Source organism: Erythrolamprus reginae, chromosome 2 (assembly GCF_031021105.1).
Source record: "Erythrolamprus reginae isolate rEryReg1 chromosome 2, rEryReg1.hap1, whole genome shotgun sequence".
Taxonomy (NCBI): Eukaryota; Metazoa; Chordata; class Lepidosauria; order Squamata; family Dipsadidae; genus Erythrolamprus; species Erythrolamprus reginae.
Window position 1 is genome coordinate 187,034,969 of NC_091951.1, and position 21,872 is coordinate 187,056,840.

Consider the following 21,872-nt stretch of genomic DNA (forward strand, 5'->3'; position numbering starts at 1 on the left):
GATTTGGAAGCCTGAGGTAGCTCTCGGGTAGCGGGTCTGGGTCTTGCGTGGGATTGCTTTGTTCTCCATACTGGTATGAAGGAGGTCGAATTATTTGCGCCCCTTAAAACTCCATTGGGGCCCCAAATCTTGTGGGATTCCAGGTTCGGTATTGAACGGAGATATTGTTTCATTGTTGGCGATAGCGGGGATTTGGAACAATGAAAATATGGAAACATCTCTCTATCTCTATCTCTGTCTCTCTCAGAAACTCACACACAGGTATATATGTATATGTATCTATATATGTATGTATGTGTAGAAATATAGAAAATATAGAAATACTGTATATAGAAATATAGAAAGCTCAGGATCGTATTGGTTGAAAACATGCGGAAGAGGCCTTCCTCTTGCAGCGGATAGACAATGGCTAAAATGATGGTGGTGATATGTATGTGTGTATGTATGTATGTATGTATGTATGTATATGTGTGAGTGCATATGTATGTATGGTGTGTGTGTGTATATACACATTCTCTTTGTGTGCATTTATCTATGTGTGTTTGTGTGTGTGTGTGTATAGAGAGAGAGAGAGAGAGAGGGAGGGAGAGAGAGAGAGAGAGAGAGAGCGAGCATATAGAGTGGGTATGTGTGTATATAGATCTATAGATCTATACTAATCTCCCTTTATTCTTTTACCAGTTTTTTGCAAGTTTGGAATATATGTGTATATATATGGAGGGAGAGAATGTATACAATCAAATAACACATCCTAGATCTGAATGAATGAAATATTCTCATTGAATACTTTCTTCTGTACAAAGTTGAATGTGCTGACAACAAAATGAAATTGATTCTGTCAATCAGTGTTGCTTCCTAAGGGACAGTTTGATTTCACAGAAGTTTTATTTACTTGGAATTATATTCTGTTGTTTAAATGTTCCCTTTATTTTTTGAGCAGTGTATTTTTTTTGAGCAGTGTATATTGCAGTATATATATCCCCATATATGTATATTTATTTATTTATTTATTTTATTTATTATTTAGATTGTATGCCGCCCCTCTCCGCAGACTATATATGTATATATATGTATATATGTGTATTGTGTATATATGTATATATATATAATGTATATTTATGTGTATGTATACACACATCCCTACATATACACATACATACATACATACATACATACATACATACATACATGTACATACATTACACACACACAGGAAGATAGATAGATAGATAGATAGATAGATAGATAGATGGATGGATGGATGGATGGATGGATGGATGGATGGATGGATGGATGGATGGATGGATGGATGGATGGATGATAGGTAGGTAGGTAGGTAGGTAGATAGATTATCTATCTAGATAGATTATCTATCTAGATAGATAATAGCAGGTCCCCTGCCCCCCCCCCAAGATTTTTTAAAAATGTGATACAGAATACAGATTTGTGTATTTGGGTGTGTATATATTGCAGTACTATGTAAAAGATAGGGAGGAAAATCTGCTACAAGTTTAACTCAGACCTTGGGGAAGAGGGCGGCACACAGCCTGAGGAGGTGGGGGGGGACACTAAGGCCTGGAGAAAGGGGTTGCCAGAGCATCCAGAGGTGTGCTTAGCTTACTCCCCAATTCCCCTTTTGGATCTCCCCACCGTTTTGTCCACCAGTTCATTTGCTTGATTAAAGAGGCAAGTCGGAAAATGAGTTGGGAGCACAGCCAGGCGGCTTTTGCTGCCACTGGAGTAAACAAATGGGAGCTAGGTTGGAAATAATAAGCGAATTAGCAGCTATAATAGGAAGAATGATAGGGCTGCATGATGGACGCCAACATCTATTCTCCTCAGCCCTGCCCCTTTCTGCATATTACTTGGGTTTCAAACAGGAATAAATACAGTACACGAACTGGATTTTTAAAAACTAGAGGGAGGAAAGAAGGAAGAAAGGAAAGGAAGGAAGGAAGAAAGAAAGGAATAAAAGAGGAAGGAAGGAAGGAAGAAAGAAAGAAAGAAAGAAAGAAAGAAAAGAGGAAGGAAGAAAGGAAAGGGGGGGAGTTCTTTCCCTGACTTCGTTCGAATTTATTCCTATTAATATCTCCTAGTGAGGGAAGATTTGGGTGACAAGAAAAATGACACAAGCCAAATGCGAGTGAGTACGTGTGTGTGTGTGTAATATACGAACGTCCACACACACACACACATGTATATGCACAGAGAGGAGACTTCTATTAACATGGCGACAGAGAAGAGCATTTGCACTCGTCACACACACACACAAAAATGCAACGCATTCTTGGTTGTTTGCAGAAAATTTACAGCTGAGCAATAAAAGTTTAACGACTGAATCACAAGTTGGATTGGCCACAGGAAGTCATGTGGACTCCATCCATGAACGTGAACTTTTTATTGTGGTTTCTCTTATGACTCTTTCGCAGTAGTCCTTCCTTTAACAGTCCAAGCAGTGCCAGTGAAACGGGGGTACGATGGTATCTGTATTTTTTTCCCTTTCTTATTAAGCTCTTCTACTTCTTTTTATTTTTTTTCCGTTGGGGTGGATGGAAAGATTGGGAGGAAATCTCAATATTGTTTCTGTTCTCTTCTGCTGTTGTTATCGTTGTGGCTTTTTTTTTCCTTCCTTGTTTTTTTCTTCTTTTCCTAAGGGCTGAAATTGTTGATTATTCTGGGTATTTTAGGAATAATAAGTTTACTGCAGCGGCTTCCTGCCTTCTCCTCCTCCTCTTCCTCCTCCTCCTCCTCCCACTCCCCACCCCTAGGGGCAAAACGCAACACATTTCCTCCGGAGGATGCAATAACGAGGAGGAACAAGGGGTTGTAAATACCTTTTTTTTAAAAAAAAAAAAAAGAGGGAGGGAGAGGAGAAAGATGCTAGTCCCGCTAGTCTTCTGTTACCCCCACGCCACGTTCAAAAAGAGAAAGGATTTATTTTTATGCTTGGTTTCTTGATTTTTTCCCTTTTTTATTCGTTTCGGTTGTTGCCTTTTCTTTTTCTCTCCCCCACCCTCTTTTTTTTCTTTTTTTTAAAAATAACATACTATATACATATTTTCTGCGGAGCTGAATTCAGCCTCAGCGAGACAGGAAAAAAAAGAGGCAGAAAAAGAAAAAGAGAGAGAGAGAAAGAAAGGGGAAAGTGAGAGAGAATGAGAGAGAGAGAGACAGCCAAAAAAGAAAGGGAGAATCGGGTAAGTGTTCCCTTATTGGCTAAAAAAAAAATATGTGTAACTAATGATCCGTGGAGATGGGTGGTAAAGATAACGGTGCCTGCTTTTCGTGGCATAGACGGAAAGAAGGGGTGTTGCCTGGTTATGACAGAATATGATCAGGCAGGGTCGGCGGCGCAAATGTGGTTAATTCGGGGGCGGGGGTGGGGGAGAGAGAGGAGCGGGGTTGCGGGCGGTGATGTCACTGCGGTCTGGTTTGCTGGAGACCGGGAGGAAGCCGGGCGCAATCGGCCTCCCTTTGCGCGCTGGGTTCAGTGTTTACTTGGACAGGGATGGTGTGTGTGTGTGTGTGTGTGTTTGGAGGATGGAAGGGAAGGAAGGAAACTGCGCCGGGCTGGAGACGGCTGTGGGGGGTGGGGGTGGCGAGGAAAGGTCTGGGGCGGTACTGCCCAATGGTTAGAGTTAAGGAGAAGCCGTGCTAGAGCTTAAGCTCGGGAAGCCAATGAATGGTAAAAAAGAAAAGAAAAGGGAAAAAAAAGATTGCTGGGTTTTTGTGCGCGCGCAAAAACCCACCAGCGCGCGTGTTTTCCCCCTCCCCGAAAATGCGGGGGTGGGGTGGGCGAGGGAGGGAGGGGGGGGGGCTACCCAGGAGCAACTTTCAATAAGGGCGACTGGAGGCGGTGGGTGCTTTTAGGCACATGCGCAGTGCGCCTCCTTATGCCTGGCAACCGTGAACCCCCCCTGGCGTTACAAAGAGGAGGCAAACTGGAATGCCATTTTTTTTAATTGGCAATTACGGACAGGGCTTCTATTCGCTTGGCATCGGGAGGGTCTCCTTCGGCTTGCTGTTTGATTTCTCCTACGCAGCCCCCCCCCCCCCTTCACCTTCCCGATATCTGGCTTAGCTTGGCTTTGCTCGAATTTTTCCCCCTTTTCTTTTAAAGGAGAACGGCGGGTTTATTTTTAGAAGTTGGTCCTCCCACGTTTGTAGAGTGTGCCTCTCTTTTTGGGCGCGCCTGGCTTCACCTGTCTACCTTGGACTCGCCCCCTCCCTCCTCCCCCGCCCATCGCCTTCTTTGTGTGCAAAAAAAAAAAAAGATGTTCGGTGTGTAACAATGTGCATTGCGCTTCCTCCATGGGCTTTCTTTAGCGCCCGCTCTGATGGTTGGCTTGCTTTGTTTTATGAAATGGTCCTGTGATAATAAAGCCTGCTCGGTTTATGAAGGTTCCCAATGTTGTTTCCTTGGGTTGTTGGCAACCATTTGAAAGCAGCTCACTTCAGGAATCTTGACCGGGTTTCTTGGCTTTCCAATTCCGACGAAGAGTTTTTTTTTTTTAGCAAAGAATTGCGAGGTGCCCGATTCTGACGCTTTGCCAATGTATATTTCTCAAAATGAAAGCTGTTGAAAATATGTTCACCTTGCTTGAGTGGCTATGCCCCCCCCAAAAGAAACCCCTTTTAATGCTGCTTCCTCCTTTCAGATTCTTTACCCACACACACACACCCACGCACACAAAGAGACCCTCTGTTTTAATCCATATATGTTATGGGGTTTTTAAAAAATATTTGTAAGACTCCGATGTATCTTCTATGCTTTTTAATTGTCACTACTCCGTCCTCCTTATGTTGATCTATGGCATTAATAGAAATTTGATTTGATTATGATGGGATCTGATCCAAACACACATACACACACACATGTATGTATATGTATGTATGTATGTATATATGTATTCATGTGTGTGTGTGTGTGTGTGTGTATTTGTTTGTGTGTCTCTTACGTGTGTACACACACACACACAGTCTCTGTTACCTGTGTGTATACACACAGAGAGTAACAGAGAGATCAGAATCATAAGAAAACGTCGACGACCTAGGATAGAAAAGGGGGGGAGGGGAAACAATGAGTAAGGCCCCTTTTCTCGAGTTTTATTACCAATAGCTCCCCCTTGCCCTTATGTATACAATAGGTGGAAATGAAAGCCTTGGGGAACGGCACCCTCCTGGGCGATCTTTAGGGCCTCCAGTCTGATTCCTTAATGGAATATTTACCCTGTCCCTTCAACCCGTTGTTTATAAAGGCCTGCCTGTCCCCCGCCCCACCCCACCCCGGTGGAAATGGCCTCTGAGCAGCCTGCGCCAAGCTTTGCGCGCGGGGGTGGGGGTGGGGGTGGGGGGTGTTCCCCCAGGAGACAAGGGGGCTCCGACTGGATCGCTGCAACGCCGGGCACAGAAGCCGACCAAGGTGGCAAACGCCAAGTGCCTCTTTCTCTCCCCCACCCCGTCCACCCACCCCCAATGTGGGTTGGCATTAAGAAATAATCGGATCCCGAAAGGCGCCCGGCGTGGTGCCAGCCATCTTCTCCTTAGAGAAAACAACAATCGGAGCCGCCAGCGGATCGCCAACCACGGCCACGATCATCAGCGCCCTATCCGCTTCTAGGTCCTGAGGAGGAGGCAAAGCCAGCAACGGTGAGTTCGAGGGGCTTGGAGGAGGAGGAGGAGGAGGAGGAGGAGGAGGAGGAGGAGGAGGAGGAGGAGGAGGAGGAGGAATGTCCGTCTGGGAATGGAGAGGTGGTGGCCCTGAGGCCCGGGCTCCCCAGAGCCAGAGAAGTCTCGGTTTTCCTGGCTGGGGCGTGGCGTGGGCGAGGGTCTGCCCTTGGCTGGTCAGGGCGGGCAGCGCGTCTCCTCTAGAGTAAGGGAGCCTGGGGCGGAAGAGACCTCGCTCTTTCTTGCCAGAAGCTTGGGCCTGGGATGCGCCTGGATTGTTTGGCGAGCGCGCTTCGTTGGTGTGTGTGTGTGTGGGGGGGATGTTGGAAAAAAAAAATACAATGAAATAGAATAGACCCGGGGGCTTCCCTTGCCAGGGTTGAACGCCTGCGAGCCGCCCTTCCTGTCCGGGCGCGTGAGAAAATCCGGGGATTGTATATAGAAAGGGATTGGACTCAAGGCTCTTGTAAAGAGACCGTACAAGGCGTAAAAGGGACCGTTGGCTCCTCTACCCCGGGCGCTTCCTTTCTCTTCCTGTTTTCCAGAATCGCTGTTCTCTCACGTGGAGAGGTCCACCGGTTGGGATCAATGCCCCCCCTTTCATATTTCTCCCCTTGCGCCCCTGTCGTTTGTTTTTTCCCTGGGACCCACAGACCCTTCCTCCCTGTTGCTGTGCAAAATACAACACACATTTTAAACATATCGGTTCGTTCTTTAGATCGACCTATTGCTGTTTGTTCATAAACCGAGGAGATGTTTGTACGTATGAAAGGGACGATTTATTTATTTATTTATTTATTTATTTATTTATTTATTTAATTTTATTTTTTTTAAAACGCTGATTTATTTCTACCGCATTTTACAGACGTTCAGAGGGAAGGAAATAACGAATGGCTTGTTTTATCCATATCCTTGAAGGGTGGACTAAAAGGAATCTCAACCCTTATTGATACGTAGGATCAGTGAAGAGGATGAATAGATTTCTGGGCAATGCTACAAACGGGGTCTCGCCAAACCCGATAGTAAGGTAGTGCAGTTGACTCCTCCTGACTTAATTGGCAATGGCTTTTAATAGGCCACAAACAGTATCTCACGGATGTGAAAATTTGTGGATTTGTCAGGGCAATAAGGTTAATCTACCAATCCACGGTGGGCTGGAATGGTAGATTACGTTCAAAATCCTCCGCGTGGATTCTCTACTCTAAGTGGATTGGTTCAGGACAACAAAAACAACAGTCATTAAAATAATGCAAAAGACTTCATGGTTACACAATTAAAAACCTCACATGTTTTGAAACAATTGCAAAATCAAGGAGGGGGGGGATATTGTAACAATAATTTATCAAATTGTGCTGTGTAGCTCTTTTGCAGATCAGAAACATAGAAAGGGAAGAAAGGGTCTGATTGGCAGCTGGAATGCTGGGAGAGAGAGAGAGAGAAAGGGAGGGAGAGAGAGGATAAACTGCAAAGCTTTGTAAAATGATGACAATCGCAATAACAAGAGTCATAATCCACTTTGAAGTGGTGTCATATACCGATTTACATTCCATTCCATAGAAAGAGAGAGAGAGAGAGAGTCTGCACATGAGCAGTTAGGGTTTTAGGACTCAGATAAATGTCATTAAATCCAGGGCCTCTAAAATAACAACTCAGAAGAAACAGGCGCAGGCTGAAAAGCAGGCTAGGTCATATCCAAAATCACAAGGCCTCGGGTTTTTTCTTCCCCCCTTCTAAAGCGCATCAAGGGAAGAGCCAGGAGAATAAGCAAACAGAAGACAACTTTCGCTTTTCTTTGTGTGCTGCAACACAACATCGTCGGGGTGTTAATGTGGGTGCCTTTGGCAGTGTGTATCCTTGTCTATGGCTATCGGGACTTGCATTCTTTCTTTCTTTCTTTCTTTCTTTCTTTCTTTCTTTCTTTTTTTTTGGAATTGGTTCTGTGTATTTTGGGCTCTGGGAATATTTTGGGCTGGTTTTTTTTCTTCTGCGTCGCAGCATTATTTATTAACCTCCATTAAATTTCAATGCAAGTTTATTTCGGAAAGCTATTTTCCTTTTTCTTTAAAGTCAACGAGGGTTGAAATGTTTGCTAAATGTCTGAAGATGAGCCCGGAGGTTTTCGAGAGGAATCAAATTAAGGAAGGGGGGGGGGGGGAAACCAAGCAAAACGTCACCCCAAAGGCGTTTTAAGGCCAAAACGAAAGAAAATATTAATCGGAGTAGGAAACATTGGAACTCTATGCATAATCTGTATGTGTGTGTATGTGTGTGTGTAGATGTAGATGTAGAAGGCATCTATGGTTGTAATAATTGTTCAATGGATCTGCACGTATATTCATCCGTCTGTGTGATGTATGCTACATATTTTACATATAGAATGGAGAGAAAATGCCCCCGCCCGTGTATACAGGAGAGATCAGAGCTTGTGTACGTCTGGCCATTTTAGCAGTACCTCCATCCTTCAGGGTCTTACTTAGAACAGTCTTGCAGAGTTAAATTAGAGTTTCTGTCTGATACGGATTTTACAGTTCTTTCTCCTTCGTTATTTGGCTGACTGGGAATGGAGGGCTGTTGGTTGCTGACGCTGGAAAACATCTTCTCGGTGTGGAAGTTCACGTGCTCATTCCTTTTCCTACGTTCTCGTTCTGCTTCTGTCCCAGAGAGGGGAAATCTGCAAGTTCAATGGAAAGAAAGAGATTAAATATACCAGATAGAGAAGCCATGGGACAAGTTTTGACTTTTCCCCTAATTTGGCTGTATTTTCTTTCTTTCTTTCTTTCTTTCTTTCTTTCTTTCTTTTTGTTCCTTCTTTCTATTCCTCATTTTTCTCCCTCCCTCCTTTCTTTTTCTTTATTTCTTTTTTCTTTTCCTTCCTTCTTTCTTCCTTTCCTTCTTTTTTCTTTGTCTTCCTTCATTTTCTTCCTTCATTTTCCCTTCCCTCCTTTCCACCCTCCCCATCCTTTCCTCCTTCCTTCCTTCATTTTTTTCTTTCTTTCTTCCTTCTTTTTCTCTCCGCACCCCCATCCTTTCTTTCTTTTTCTTTCTTTCATTTCCTTCCTTCTTTCCTTCTTTCTCTTTTCTTTTTCCTCCTTCATTTTCCTCCTCCTCCTCCTCCTCTCTCTCTCTCTCTCTCTCTCTCTCTTTCTTTCTTTCTTTCTTCTCTCTCTCTCTCTCTTTTCCTTCCCACCTTGCTGCCTGCCTGCAAATTCACCATCTTTTAAGCTATAAGGATTGTGGTTACATTACCTAAGCATATAAAGGAGGAACCCGCTACTCCACAACAACGGGGTGCAATTTACTCCGTGGCCTTCTGTTGATCCCCACGAGATTTCTGCACTCCTCCTTGTCTCTTTGGCCCCATTGCTCAGCTTTCCAGGGCCATAATTTTCTGGGTAGGTTATGTAGCAGTCCATTCCCTTGGTCCACATTTCTGCTTTTAATAGATGCAAATCTAAATGCGAGAAACCCCACGCCGCTTCTGCCGCCTTCCTCAACGTAGGGAAGCAGCTTTCCTTGGTTCTCAACTGCTTTAAATCCAATTCAAAGGTTGCTTCTCGACTTTCCATTTAAGAATAATTCAGTTTTGGCCACCGGGTTGTTTGGACATTATTTTTAGATACCGTCCTTGATTGAAATAAACACGGAGGTTGTGTATAAGATAGAGACGACGTGAGCGTGCTCAACGATAAATGGATACTTTTTTTTTTAATGCGGAGTCTTATTTAATCCTGGTAGTAACTTCTGTTTCCCACCCACCCCCTTTTTCTTGGTTCTTTTATTTAACGTCTATTTCTTGTTTACTTGTTTTGTATACTGCCACCAAGTGACTGAAAGCTGACAAGCCAACATTTCCCCAATCCAGACTCTAGTCTCTTCTCTTTTGATCCGTGTCTCCCACTCTGGGGCCCCCAATCCCCCAATTCTTCCCGACGATAAGACGGAGGGACGGAGGAGGGCGAAACCCAAAGCAATCCTATTTCATAAATGAAGAGAGCTGAACAGCTTTGAGGGAAGGAAGGAGGATCGGCCGACCGGGCCATAAAGGCCGATTTCGTCAAAGCCTTTCAAGCCGGGCTGGAGACCCCATTGCTTGAATTTTCAGCAGCCTCCTACTAAGGTCTTGGGTGAATAGTTGCAACTGGAGAATTTTCAACTGCCAAAGCTATTGGAAGTTGGCTGTTTGAGATGGGGCGTCTTTTCAATGCAGCTTCCTCAGTCGGTTGCTGCTGAAATGTTCGGCCGGGAACCCCGCACACGCTCGGCTCTCGATCCAGAACACGGCGTTTTAGATCACTGCCCGATCAGAGCGTTAATAAAAATATATAAAGCCCCTTTCCCCCCCCCCTTTTTTTTTGGTCCCAGCCCCTATCAGTTTCCTGGCAAAAAGAAAGAAAGAAAGAAGGAAGGAAAGGAAGAAAGAAAGAAAGAAAGAAAGAAAGAAAGAAAGAAATGTAACCAGTCCTAAAATACCAGATTGCATTCCCTTGAAAGGCAACCATAAGGAAACTGTTGTAGTTTTTTTTAAGTGCAAAAATAGTTTTCTAAATAGAGGAGTTTAATTCTGTTTAAGTGATTGTCTTTTTTAAAGCCACACATTGGAGTAACTGATACTGTGGTTTAGCTGCTTTTGCCCTTCCTTCCTTCCTTCCTTCCTTCCTTCCTTCTTTCTTTCTTTCTTTCTTTCTCTCTTTTCTGTTTTCCTCCCTCCCTCCCTCCTTCCTTCTTTTTCTTTCTGTTTTCCTCCTTTCTCCTTTCTTTCTTTCTTTCTTTCTTTCTTTCTTCTTTCCTTCTTTCCTTCCTTTCTATCTTTCTTCTCTTTCTTCTCTCTCCCTTCTTTCTTTCTTTTCTGTTTTCTTCACTTCCATCTTTTTCTTTCTGTTTCCCTTCTTGCCTCCCTCCTTCCTTCCTCTCTCCCCCTTTCTTTCTTTCTTTCTTTCTTTCATCGCTCTTTCCCTTCCTTCCTTCCTTCCTTCCTTCTTTCCTTCCTTGCCTCTTCCTGCCTCCCTTCCTTTTTCGGTAGCATCTGGAGATTAATTTGCCCTCACCCCTTCCACCATGTGCAAACAATAAAATAAAATAAGAGCTCATAGATAATGGCAACCATTTCTCATTGCTGAATTATTATTCCTGAACGTATTAAACTCCTATTCTTCTTTGTTTAATTTGTTCACAGGCACAAGTAGTTGCTTACAACCATATTTTATGTGCCTTTATAATATCATGCTTTATACTTTTAAGACAGTAACTATTGTCCTTGACAGCGCAGTGTGACGTCATGGCCCCTGCTCCTTTAAATGTCAAAATGAAGGAGGGGAAGCATTGGAGGGAACATTTCCATGCAATAAAATGTAATCAAAGTCAGCCATAAAGTTTTCTAACCTAAACGTCTCTTGGTGAAATGTGTAACGTTATTGGACTGCCCTGGCTGTTACCTGGAAGAACCCAACTAAGTAATTCACCCTTAAAAAAAAAAAGTGCATTTGTCTTTCTTCTCCACTATCAGCACACATATTTCATGTTATTTCAAAATGATATTAAATTATTATCACAAACATATTGACAGCAACGTGCTTTAAGTAAACAAAGGGAAATCTCTATTTGGAGTTGTTTATAGAAGATATGCCTTTAATTAAGTAAGATTTCATTCAAGAGAGATTAATTCAAGAGTGGGATGAGGCAAGTAAATGTTGGAAATGGCGAAGTTGTGTTTTTTGCTCGATATGGCGAACTTCCTTTGTGAACCTGAGAGATTTTAAATTTTGGGAAGCATGAAGATGGGAGGAGGTGGGAGAGAAAACAAATCAGTGGATAAAACCATGCCGTGGATGGGTTGAAACATGGGTTGAGGTGTAGGAAGTCTGCCGAAATACTTAAGAAAATCAGAAAAGGACTTGAAATCTGGAAAAGAAAGGGTAATGCGTTTTTCCGACTCCTTTAAAAACACAATGTGCTCTGTCTCTCTCACTTTCCTTCATGTCCAATTAGTGTTGCTTCTGATCATTTATCCCCATATCTCCCATCCACCATAATGCAAATAATATTTTATATTTTGCCTCTGCCACTCATTGCCTGGCTTCTGCCTTCCTCTACTCGCCACCTCTGGGAATAGCTTCCTTTTTAAAACCCTTGGTTATCTTCCCAATACATGACTGACTATGTGGTGTTTTGTATGTGCATGTATAAATATATACATATACTACTATTCTGGCTGTTACGTGGAAGAACCCAACTTATAGAGGTATAACAAGCAGGAAGAGGGAGATTGTGATCCCACTGTATAGAGCGCTGGTGAGACCACATTTGGAATACTGTGTTCAGTTCTGGAGACCTCACCTACAAAAAGATATTGACAAAATTGAACGGGTCCAAAGACGGGCTACAAGAATGGTGGAAGGTCTTAAGCATAAAACGTATCAGGAAAGACTTAATGAACTCAATCTGTATAGACTAAGTGGGGACATGATCAAAACATTTAAATATGTCAAAGGGTTAAATAAGGTTCAGGAGGGAAGTGTTTTTAATAGGAAAGTGAACACAAGAACAAGGGGACACAATCTGAACTTAGTTGGGGGAAAGATCAAAAGCAACATGAGAAAATATTATTTTACTGAAAGAGTAGTAGATCCTTGGAACAAACTTCCAGCAGACGTGGTTGGTAAATCCACAGTAACTGAATTTAAACATGCCTGGGATAAACATATATCCATCCTAAGATAAAATACAGGAAATAGTATAAGGGCAGACTAGATGGATCATGGGGTCTTTTTCTGCCGTCAGTCTTCTATGTTTCTATGTTTCTATTCGCCCAAACCTGGGTAATTATGCATGTGTGAACGTGTCCCGTGGGAAGAGCTGCAGATCCGATTGTCTAAGAACAGAAGTTACAATATGCCTTTGTAGGGCCGAAAAATCACAAACAAAGACGGACTTGGTTTAAAGATAAGACATTTATATTCTGCTTTAAAAAAAATAAGCTGCGTGTTTTGTTGTTTATCCTCAGATGAAAACAATTGAATTGTGAAATGTAGAAATGGGATTTCCGTGATGAACGGAATGAAAGGGCAATAATTTGGGGACAATGAGCAAGAAAAAAATAAAATAAGGCAGAAAGAGAGAGGAATGTCCTGATTTGCAATCTTCGCTGGTCTAGATATATTTACCACCAAGAATCATTTTGATGGCATTTTTTCAGACTGGTGACATTGGAATAAACATTTCGGCTTTGTAACAGCCGCTCATCAGAAGGGGATCAAATTAAACAAAAGTAATAAGTCTACTATGCCTTTTAAAGAATCCAGATGCAATTACTGTTATGCAATGGACACTTTGAAACAAGGCAAATGTCTTCCTTGGGCATCATTGTTTTGTGGTATTTATGTGCCATGTGTTTTGGGTTCACTTTCAAACTTGATTATGGTTTGTGACCCAGCCAGCCAGATGTTTACACTGGGTTTGGCATTTTTATCCACCTCACCCTAGTCCTTCCCAAGGATTTGCGATAAAGAGATGTTGATCTTTCGCTGGTTTATTATTTGCCTTTCTTATTATGGTTGGTTACCCAGTCCACCAGTTTAGCCTGATTTTGGCGTTTTTATCCACGGACCGAGTCGTTATTATTATTGTTGTTGTTGTTGTTATTGTTATTATGCTATTTATGGGAAGAGTCAAGATTTGATGAAGAAGTTTATTTGGTAAGGGCAATGAAACTTCAGTGCCATCTCTTTGAATTAATAATTACAAAGCAAAAAGCTTCGCCTGTAATAAATGTCAAGTCCAAAATGGCCGAGATAACATATCTAAGGTGAGATCAGCTCCCATCGAAGGTGGGGGTGTGCAGGCTTACGCTGCCACAAGCCTTTTACACACAGCACCTTAAAACCCATGTTCCCTCCACACAAACAGTGACCTCATGCTATACGCTTGTGTGGTATTCTGATTATCTATCGATTTCCTGTATCCAAGAGATGCATACATAATATCTTCCTTTAGGGTTTCCTTTTGCTGGTGGGGTTTTTTTTTTTTCTTTCTTTCTTACATGTGACTTGTGAAATGACGTGTAAAACATGCGTGAATGTGTGGACAGGCTTTTACAGCACACGGTGAAATCACATGGATCGGTAGCCCTGGATCTGGTTACCGGACTAATTTGTCTCATCCACCTATAAAAGGAACAGCGTGGGTACAGAACTAACTACCCTGATCTCTATAAATAGACAAGAGTGAAGACTCACGCGCTGGGTGTTATCTCTGGGCTTCATCAGTGTGCGCGTGGGGCGTGTTTAGGGGAGGAGTGAAGGATTCTAATCCATCTATCAAGGGATAATAATACACATTTTTCAACCTCGTTCTATATACGAACCAGTGCATTCGACTTAAGGCAACTATTAATATATTATACACTGCTGAAAAAATAAATAAATAAATAAAGGGAACACTTAAAAAACAGACTATAACTTCAAGTAAATCAAACTTCTGTGGAATCAAACTGTCCGCGTAGGAAGCAACAACGTCAATTTCACACGCTGTTGTGCAAATGGAATGAATAGTTGTGCAAATGAGAATATTTCATTCATTCAGATCTAGGATGGGTTCTTTGAGTGTTGTTCCCTTTCTTTCTTTTTGAGCAGTATACATATTTAAATCAAACCAGGCAAAGGCTGCATTTTGGAATAACCCATTTTCTAACATTCAGATCACAGGCGAGGTGAGAATTTGTGGATCTTTCTCACCACCACCACCACCACCACCACCACCACCACCACCACACTGTCCTTGCCTAGCGAACCGTCTCAGCTGATCCTCCAGCCATTAGCATCCCCGCAAAATCCATCCCTTCCTCTCCCTTCCGTGCTCCACAAACAAGTCAAGTAAACAAAGGTGTCTGGATTTCCATTCAAGACCACATCATAAAATCAGAGTCTGGCAAGAGAAAAAAAAGAAAAGAAAGAACAAAAGGCACGAAAGTGCAACAGTGGTGTCCTTTCAGACGTTATTCTGGCTACTAGAAATGCATGTTGTGGCTGTGCAATTTTTTTGGAAGCTTTCCTCTAAATCAGTTCATCAATTCGCCAATTATTGCTGGGAGAGAATCATAATGAGGTATATTTTTTCCCCTCCCTTAGCATCAAGATAGAGGTAAAACCTGGGGGGGGGGAGTAGGGGGGAAAGGGGGAAAAATAGCTTATGAGTCAGAGATGTTATTACAGCTTTCTTTGGGCACTTTAGCTCCAGGGGGTGGGGAGAGGAGAGACCCAACTGCTATTCAAGAACTATTCCAGGACTTGTGCATATTTTCACTGCTGTGTAGCAGTTTTAATAAACCATCTGTTCTTGCTTCTGCTGCTGGGGTGGTGCAATTGCTTGCAGTATAATCTGTATAGAAAGAGACCTATGCTACGTAGGTTTGCAGGGAAGGTGGGAAGGAAGGGCTACCAACTTTGATTTAAATGCATTCTAGGCATCTAACCAAACACACACACACGCGCACACACACACACACACACACACACACACACACGGGAGGCCAAGACACCCACGTAAAATTTCAGGCCAGTAAGTTTTGACTTGCACTAAAATTCGTGGCTGACAAAATGTGAGTTTTTGGAATCTTGAACTTTATGTGTGGGGGCGTGTGTGTGTGTGTGTGTGTTGTGTACTGTGTACACGTGTGCATTTTAGCGTTTCCTAAACCATCCAACCAAATGTTAAGGGTTTTGTGACAAATTACTTTGTGCCAGCTGTTTTCTCATCCTCATAACACGAACCAAACTTTGAGGTTTTTCTCTTCTGTTTAAGAAAAGTAATAAACCCCAAATCCCTTTATTCTTTCCCAGGTCTTCCTAAAAACAGGCTCTTTAGGACCTATATAGCCTACTATACACTCCCTCCCCCCCTTCCTCTGACCATAAACCTTTTTACATCACATAATCTCAGCTCTTTCAACCAAGATTAGGAGCATTACAAAGCTTTTAAAAAGAAGCCCTTTTTTTAAGCAGCACTTGCTTACCAGGGGAGGAAAAAAAACAAAATTCAGGAAGGATGGAGAGTTATGGAGGCTTTGTGACTTTTAATGGATTCCTGATTTATACCAGAGCATTTTCTTTTAAAGGACCACCATTCTAAATATAAATATAAATTCACTCACTGAAGAGTCTTCACAGGAGAACTCTTATTAAAGAGGAAGTGGGAAGGGAAGTTGCTTCTGTCAATACAGGGGGGCGGGAGGGTGCCCCAACAATGATTTAGTTTATTTAATCATTTATAAAAATTATATGCTACCCAACTCCACGTGGATTTGGGTTTACAGGCCATCTCGGAACTTTTCAAATAATCCTGAATTGAAATTAATTTCACTAAATCCCTTCAGATTATGGGTCAACCCATCCTCGTCCACTCTTGCCTGTATAAAAATGCCAGGATGTAGTTGGGTGGATCTAGGAAAAGGGTCCTCTTGGTCCTTCTTCCTTCCTTCCTTCCCCCTCACCTCACTTTTTAAAATAATTCATCCTAGTCTATAATATAAAGCTTTGTGGGGGGCACTGTTTGCAAGGTGGGAAAAGGGGAGGAATGCATTGGGCATCTGTAAGTCTGCCCATTAAACCAACCTCTTCCTATTTTTTTTAAAGCTTTCCATGGCTTTATACAAGAAATTTACTATATATACACTGCTCAAAAAAAATAAAGGGAACACTTAAACAACACAACATAACTCCAAGTAAATCAAATTTCTGGGGAATCAAACTGTCCACTTAGGAAGTAACCCTGATGGACAATCAATTTAACCTGCTGTGGTGCACATTCAACTTTGTACAGAGCAAAGTATTCAATGAGAATATTTCATTCATTCAGATCTAGGATGTGTTCTTTGAGTGTTTCCTTTATTTTTATTTTTTTTGAGCAGTGTATATTTTTTTAAATTGCTAGCCCTTCAGAAACGCCTAATGCTGGACACCACAATACTTCTTCTACTTCCTCCTCCTCCTTTTTGTCTGTTGTGGTCCGGTTTATGGCTTTACTACTGCCTCTGATTACTTTGCTTTGTTGAACAGAGGAAAAAGACCATAAACGCTTTTGGCATCCGTTGGCATCCGGGTTCCTGTTTGGAGCCGAGGGGCTATCACAGAAGGAGGGGTTTGCTTCATTCTCAGCCCACCCCGGACAGTTACTTCAACCCCAACAAGAGATGTTCAAAGTGCTGCCTTGCCGGGCGGGGCGGGGGAGGGGAGAAGCAAAAGTAAAGATATTCCATCGGAGGTGGGTCTGGTGTCCTTTTATGGACCCTTCCATATAGTATTACGACGCTCCCTTTAATGCAGCTAAACAAAAGCCGCGGAAATCAGGCCCAGGTTTCCTAGCCTTAATTGACTTTTTAAAAAAGAGCAGGACAAGGAGCCCAGGCTTCTTTTACACATCAGCAGGTATATGTATATATATATTACATTTAAGGGCCAATTTATGGCCCTGGATTGAAATGAAAATGAGATTAGCTGTCTTCATTTCAATTGGAGCAGTCGGGGCAAAGCCACCAGAGGAGTAGAATACAGCCCACTCTCTAATCTAACTAAATATTTCAAGGGGAAGTTTTCTAATCAGCCACAGATATCCAAAGCCATAAATTCTGCGTCCCTCTCCCCCCCCACCTTATTTTTTTTTTTTTGCAAATGTAAACACGAGGTGTTCCTTCTAACCAACCCACACCGCTCCCTAGAGAAAGGGAAGGTAATGAAAGACAGGAGGGTGCTACGAACGTAAACAGGACCCTAACAAAGACAAATTCTTCCCCTTCCTTTAAAAATTTTTTTTTCTGGAAGCGAAGCAATACTGGGTAAAATTACGTTAAATAGGGAGGGGTGGTGGTGGAGATTACTAAAGCCAGCTCTGGATTTTGAGGCTAGCAGGAATGAAAGAAAGACACTCGCAAAGTTCTTCACATTCCAAAGTCCAGGAATAAATACTCTCTAAGAAGATACGGTCTCTATCCAACTGTCACTTCTATTCCCTGCCTGTCTTTTCAAGATAGGGTTTTAGGTTTGTTTGTTTTTTTTAAAAAAAAACACTAGTATTTAATTCCACGTTTATTGACTGACAGTAAATTAGTGGAGGGAAAGAGAATTGATGGTTTAATATTTTATGCATACTTCAGATTTACGGCTATCTGTTTGGTTGTTAAAGGTATTACGCAAAGTATTTATTCAAGGGAATAAATATGCTGATTTCTGTTCTCTAAGGTTCCTTTCCTTTCCTTTCATTTCCTTCTTTCCTTTTCAATATTTTTAAGGCAGCGCTTTCTCTGCACTATGATTTTCTTTTCCTTCCCCCCTTTTCCTTCCCCCCTCCCCCTTCAGTCCTCTCCCACCCACCCCAATCATCCTCTTACTCTTTCCTCCCCCCCCCTTCTTCTAAACCATCTTTATATTTAGAATTTCGAGACTTACTTTCAATGCATACTTAGTTTCAACTGGGGAATCAACACAAGCAAAAGCCATTTTTCCGTGTCTTGACATCCCGTTTCCTATTGGCTCACGGCGGGTCAGCTGACTTTGTCATTTTGTCTGTCCTGGAGTGGAGCCGTCCCTATAACAATCTAGTTCAGACTACAAACTGGAGACAGAAATAAATATTAAAGAAATCATACAAGCCAGGTACAGGGGGGAAGATATGAATTCCTATTTCACAAACCCGTCGCTCTCTTGCCACCTCACCGGTGGCCAAGAGGTCCTGCCCAGCGTGCCGCTCAATTCCTCTGCCTATGACCCTGTAAGGCATTTTTCAACTTATGGAGCAGCGGTCGCTCAAAACAGGATCTATTCATCTACTTTTTATTCACCGCAAGATAATGTTGTCTTTAGCTCCAGTCGGGGACCATATGATTACGGATCGAATGCGTTTTACCAAGAGAAGGACATGCTCTCTAGCTGCAGGCAAAATTCTATGGGACACAATACACAAACTTCCATTGCACAGGATTTTACAAGTGACCAAAACAGGAGTACGTCCCAGGAACAGAAAGCTAGCATTCAAATATACCCGTGGATGCAGCGCATGAACTCCCACAGTGGTAAGTTTTACAGCTCGCAGAGATAAATTAAATAAACTGAACCATCTTTATGGCCCGTCTCCCCAGCAGAACAGGCTCAGCTACTTTTTATGGCCCCATAAAAACAATCATATAGCTTCCTCACAGTTGCCGCTTACAGGCCTTTTATTTGTTAAGTTGTTGCAAGCAAATATGGCTTGTTACGCGCTTTCTAATTAAAAGACTTGGGGAAGTGTAAAATATCCATAATAAAGCGCCATCAGCTCTGATTTTATTCCCCCCCCCACTTCCCACCCACCCAATAGTGGAGATTTGGGGGAATTGGGTGTAAAAAATAGAACCGGAGGATTTTTTTATTTTTATTTTTTTAAAAAAATGAAGTTTCCCTGATAGGTGAGAAAGATATATTTTTTTTGAGGGGGATTCAAAATGTCTTGTCCAATAATGGGTTGAGAGATGGTTTTTTTTAATCAAGTAAGGCTTGACTTTAGAACCCATGGAAAGGGAGCATCTACTCCTAGTAATTAAAGCAACATTGGAATAAGGTCTAATTATAATTTTTTGTTGTTGTTAAGATTGCCGAAACAATTAAAACATTCGGCACCTTTTGCAAAATAAGAAACGGGGCACGCTTTTAATTAGGAGGCTTTCCCTCTCTTCTGCCTCCATGGGTGCTGAAAGATTTTAATGAATAGCCAGCCTAAGGAGCAGAATTAAATTGGAATGGGTGGGGATACGATGGAGACGGTGGAGGGGGGGCGCTTGGAGGGTGGACTCGCTAGCTGACTTCCTTTCGGGTGGTTGTTGTTAGTGTTGTTACTTTGCCTTTTACTTATTTCCTATGGGCTCGTCGGCCGAAGCCGTAGCTAATCGTCCTTAGTTTGTTTGGTTTCCCCATCCCTAGGAGTCGGCTACGGAGCGGATCGGAGGAGGGGGCGTCAGATCTACTCTCGCTACCAGACGCTGGAGCTGGAGAAGGAGTTCCACTTCAACCGCTACTTGACGCGGCGGCGGCGGATCGAGATCGCCAACGCGCTCTGCCTCACCGAGCGCCAGATCAAGATCTGGTTCCAAAACCGACGGATGAAATGGAAAAAAGAGAGCAACCTGACTTCCACGCTGCCCGGCGGAGGTGGGGCCGGCGAAGCCGCCGAGAGCTTGGGCCCCAAGGAAGAGAAAAGAGAAGAAGAAGGAGAGGAAGAGACGCAGGGGGAAAAAACGAAGGAAGGAAAAACGAAGGAAGGAAAAAAGGGAACCGGCTCGGCCAAGCCGTTTTCTTCCCCTCCCCTCCGGTCTCACAAAACCAGCTTCTACTCCCCCCCCCTCCCATCATCGGATTTCTCTCCTGCCTTCCTTTCCCTTCCTTCTCATTACTTGCCAGGCACAAACGCTGAATTAAAAAGGGTGGAGATGGAGATAGAAACCCCCTAACCTCCATCTTCCATTTCCAGCGCCCTGACCCCCCCCCCAAATCTCCTGTACTTTCTTCCCCTTTAGGGGGCTCCTGTCACCCTTCGTCCTGGCTTCCTTGACCAGTGACTCGGGGTCCCCCCCCCAAAGAACACACATGCACACACACACACAAAGACACGAGTGAGAGAAACTCCCCCTGCCATTCCTTCTCGGCCCTCCCCAGGCAGAATCTCAGGCTTGCCAAAAGGAGAAGAGTTCTGTGTTAGGGGCTGCCTTCGGGTAGCGCTGGGTTCGACCATGCAGGTCCAAAAGAACTATGGGCAGTTTCCCTTTCCTAATCAAATAATTTTTTAAAAGGAATGAAGGAAGGAACCGCTGCTGGTGGCGATGTGGATTCGTGCAAAAGAAGCTGGGTTGGGGGGGGGGGGGAAGAGAGAAAAGAAAAAAGGCAACACTTCACCGACTCATCACCCTCCATACCTCCGCCTCCAAGTCTACCGTCCGCCTAAATATAAGCGCTTTCCTTTCCAGAGTAAACTCATTGTATTGAAGAAAAAAAACACTACCTGAAAAATCATGTTGCATACGACAAACTGTGACGGTTCCTGTGTGAATATTTTTAGCTGTGTTTGTGGTCTCTGTATTTATATTTATGTTTAGCACTGTAATATGGTCAAACGGTAAAGTGAATGGCATTCTATAGCGAGTAGGAGAAAAGCCAGCCCTTGTGTTAAGCTTCCTAGCATCATGTATATATATAAATATATATAAGTCATGTCCAAAAGGACTATGGTTGAGTATTTAATAAAAACTGGATATTATTTTTAAAAATTACTGGAATATATATATATATATATATTTCGACGTTCCACGAAGGACAATGTCGCGCCGAAGCAGTCGAGGCGCCCGCGGTTCTCTAGCGCGATCGAACCCCTGTTTAATTTCTGCAGCGAGGCAGCTGATAGGCGGAAATAATTTATTTCCGATTAAGTAGGCTGAGGATGACTTTAACACCTCTCTCTCTCTCTCTCTCTCCTCTTGCATAACCATAGATACCTTCGGGCACAGGAATAGGTAGGCACAAGAAACTGGATTCCAGGTGCCAAATTCCTAGGCCCACAAGTCCAACTTTTTTAAAAAAACAAAAACCCACCAAAAGCACCCACTAACTTCTCAAAACAGAAAGGCCAAGGAACAAAGGAAATCTTGCTGCATCCTTTTCTGAATTTATTTCGAGGTTAAGGACAGGTGGGCAGGAATTATTGAGGAGGGGGAGGGGAAGAAAGGTTCAGAAAGGGCAATGGACAAAGTCCCCACAGCCACCGAGTTTACTTTGGGGAGAAAGGCTCCCCAGTGGCTCCGGTTTAAGTCAGGGGCATCCTTGCCCCCAATACAAATGTCTGGATGGAAAGTTGTGGCCTCTGGATGCCTGGTTAGCTTTAGCTACGCTTCCACGTGTTCTATTCAATCACCGGGTCTCAATTTTTCTTTTCTTTTTTTTTTAAAGGAAGAAAGGTGGATTTAAAAGACCATAACTGCTTCTGACCTCCCACCCTTAAGTTGATTTCGCCCACCTCCCTTTGGTCTGAACCCAAAGGAGACGGGTGTCACCCCTTTCTCGAAATCTTAACAAGGAGCCTCAAAAACTCCCAGAATTGAAAATTGTTGGGTTTTGTTTTGTGTCGTTTTGTTTTTTTTTAAATCCAATTTCACACATGTCCTGGGGAGACCAGGAATAGACTCAACAACATTTCGG

At 43.0% G+C, this 21,872-nt stretch overlaps 2 protein-coding genes across 5 annotated transcripts in view; both read left to right on the forward strand.

The window, feature by feature from the left end:
- Window positions 1-2,434: 2,434 nt before the first annotated feature.
- HOXC4 (homeobox C4) overlaps window positions 2,435-21,872 on the forward strand; it is a 118,841-nt gene continuing 99,403 nt past the window's right edge. The window contains exon 1 of one of the 3 annotated variants that reach the window (XR_011558124.1): window positions 2,435-2,480. The gene's annotated coding sequence lies outside the window, so the exon portion shown is untranslated. Of the gene's footprint in view, window positions 2,481-3,827; window positions 5,650-21,872 lie in introns of those variants that run through there. The other 2 variants (XM_070740825.1, XR_011558123.1) reach the window with 2 other exon arrangements.
- On the forward strand, window positions 16,932-20,947 carry HOXC6 (homeobox C6). 2 transcript variants are annotated; one of them, XM_070740827.1, is made up of 2 exons: window positions 16,932-18,724; window positions 19,608-20,947. In XM_070740827.1, exons 1-2 carry the CDS (start codon window positions 18,325-18,327, stop codon window positions 20,132-20,134), a joined length of 927 nt encoding a protein of 308 aa, XP_070596928.1. In that variant the 5' UTR covers window positions 16,932-18,324; the 3' UTR covers window positions 20,135-20,947. The 2 variants fall into 2 exon arrangements, with proteins under 2 accessions (XP_070596928.1, XP_070596927.1); XM_070740826.1 differs by having other exon boundaries at window positions 17,701-18,724; window positions 19,584-20,947.

What these genes read in the sequence shown, in the direction of transcription:
- HOXC6 (XM_070740826.1), top strand. Translation starts at nt 18,325, where the DNA reads ATGAATTCCTATTTCACAAACCCGTCGCTCTCTTGCCACCTCACCGGT. An exon ending in GCGCATGAACTCCCACAGTG is followed by an intron (nt 18,725 to 19,583) that starts GTAAGTTTTACA and finishes AATCGTCCTTAG; the next exon opens with TTTGTTTGGTTTCCCCATCC.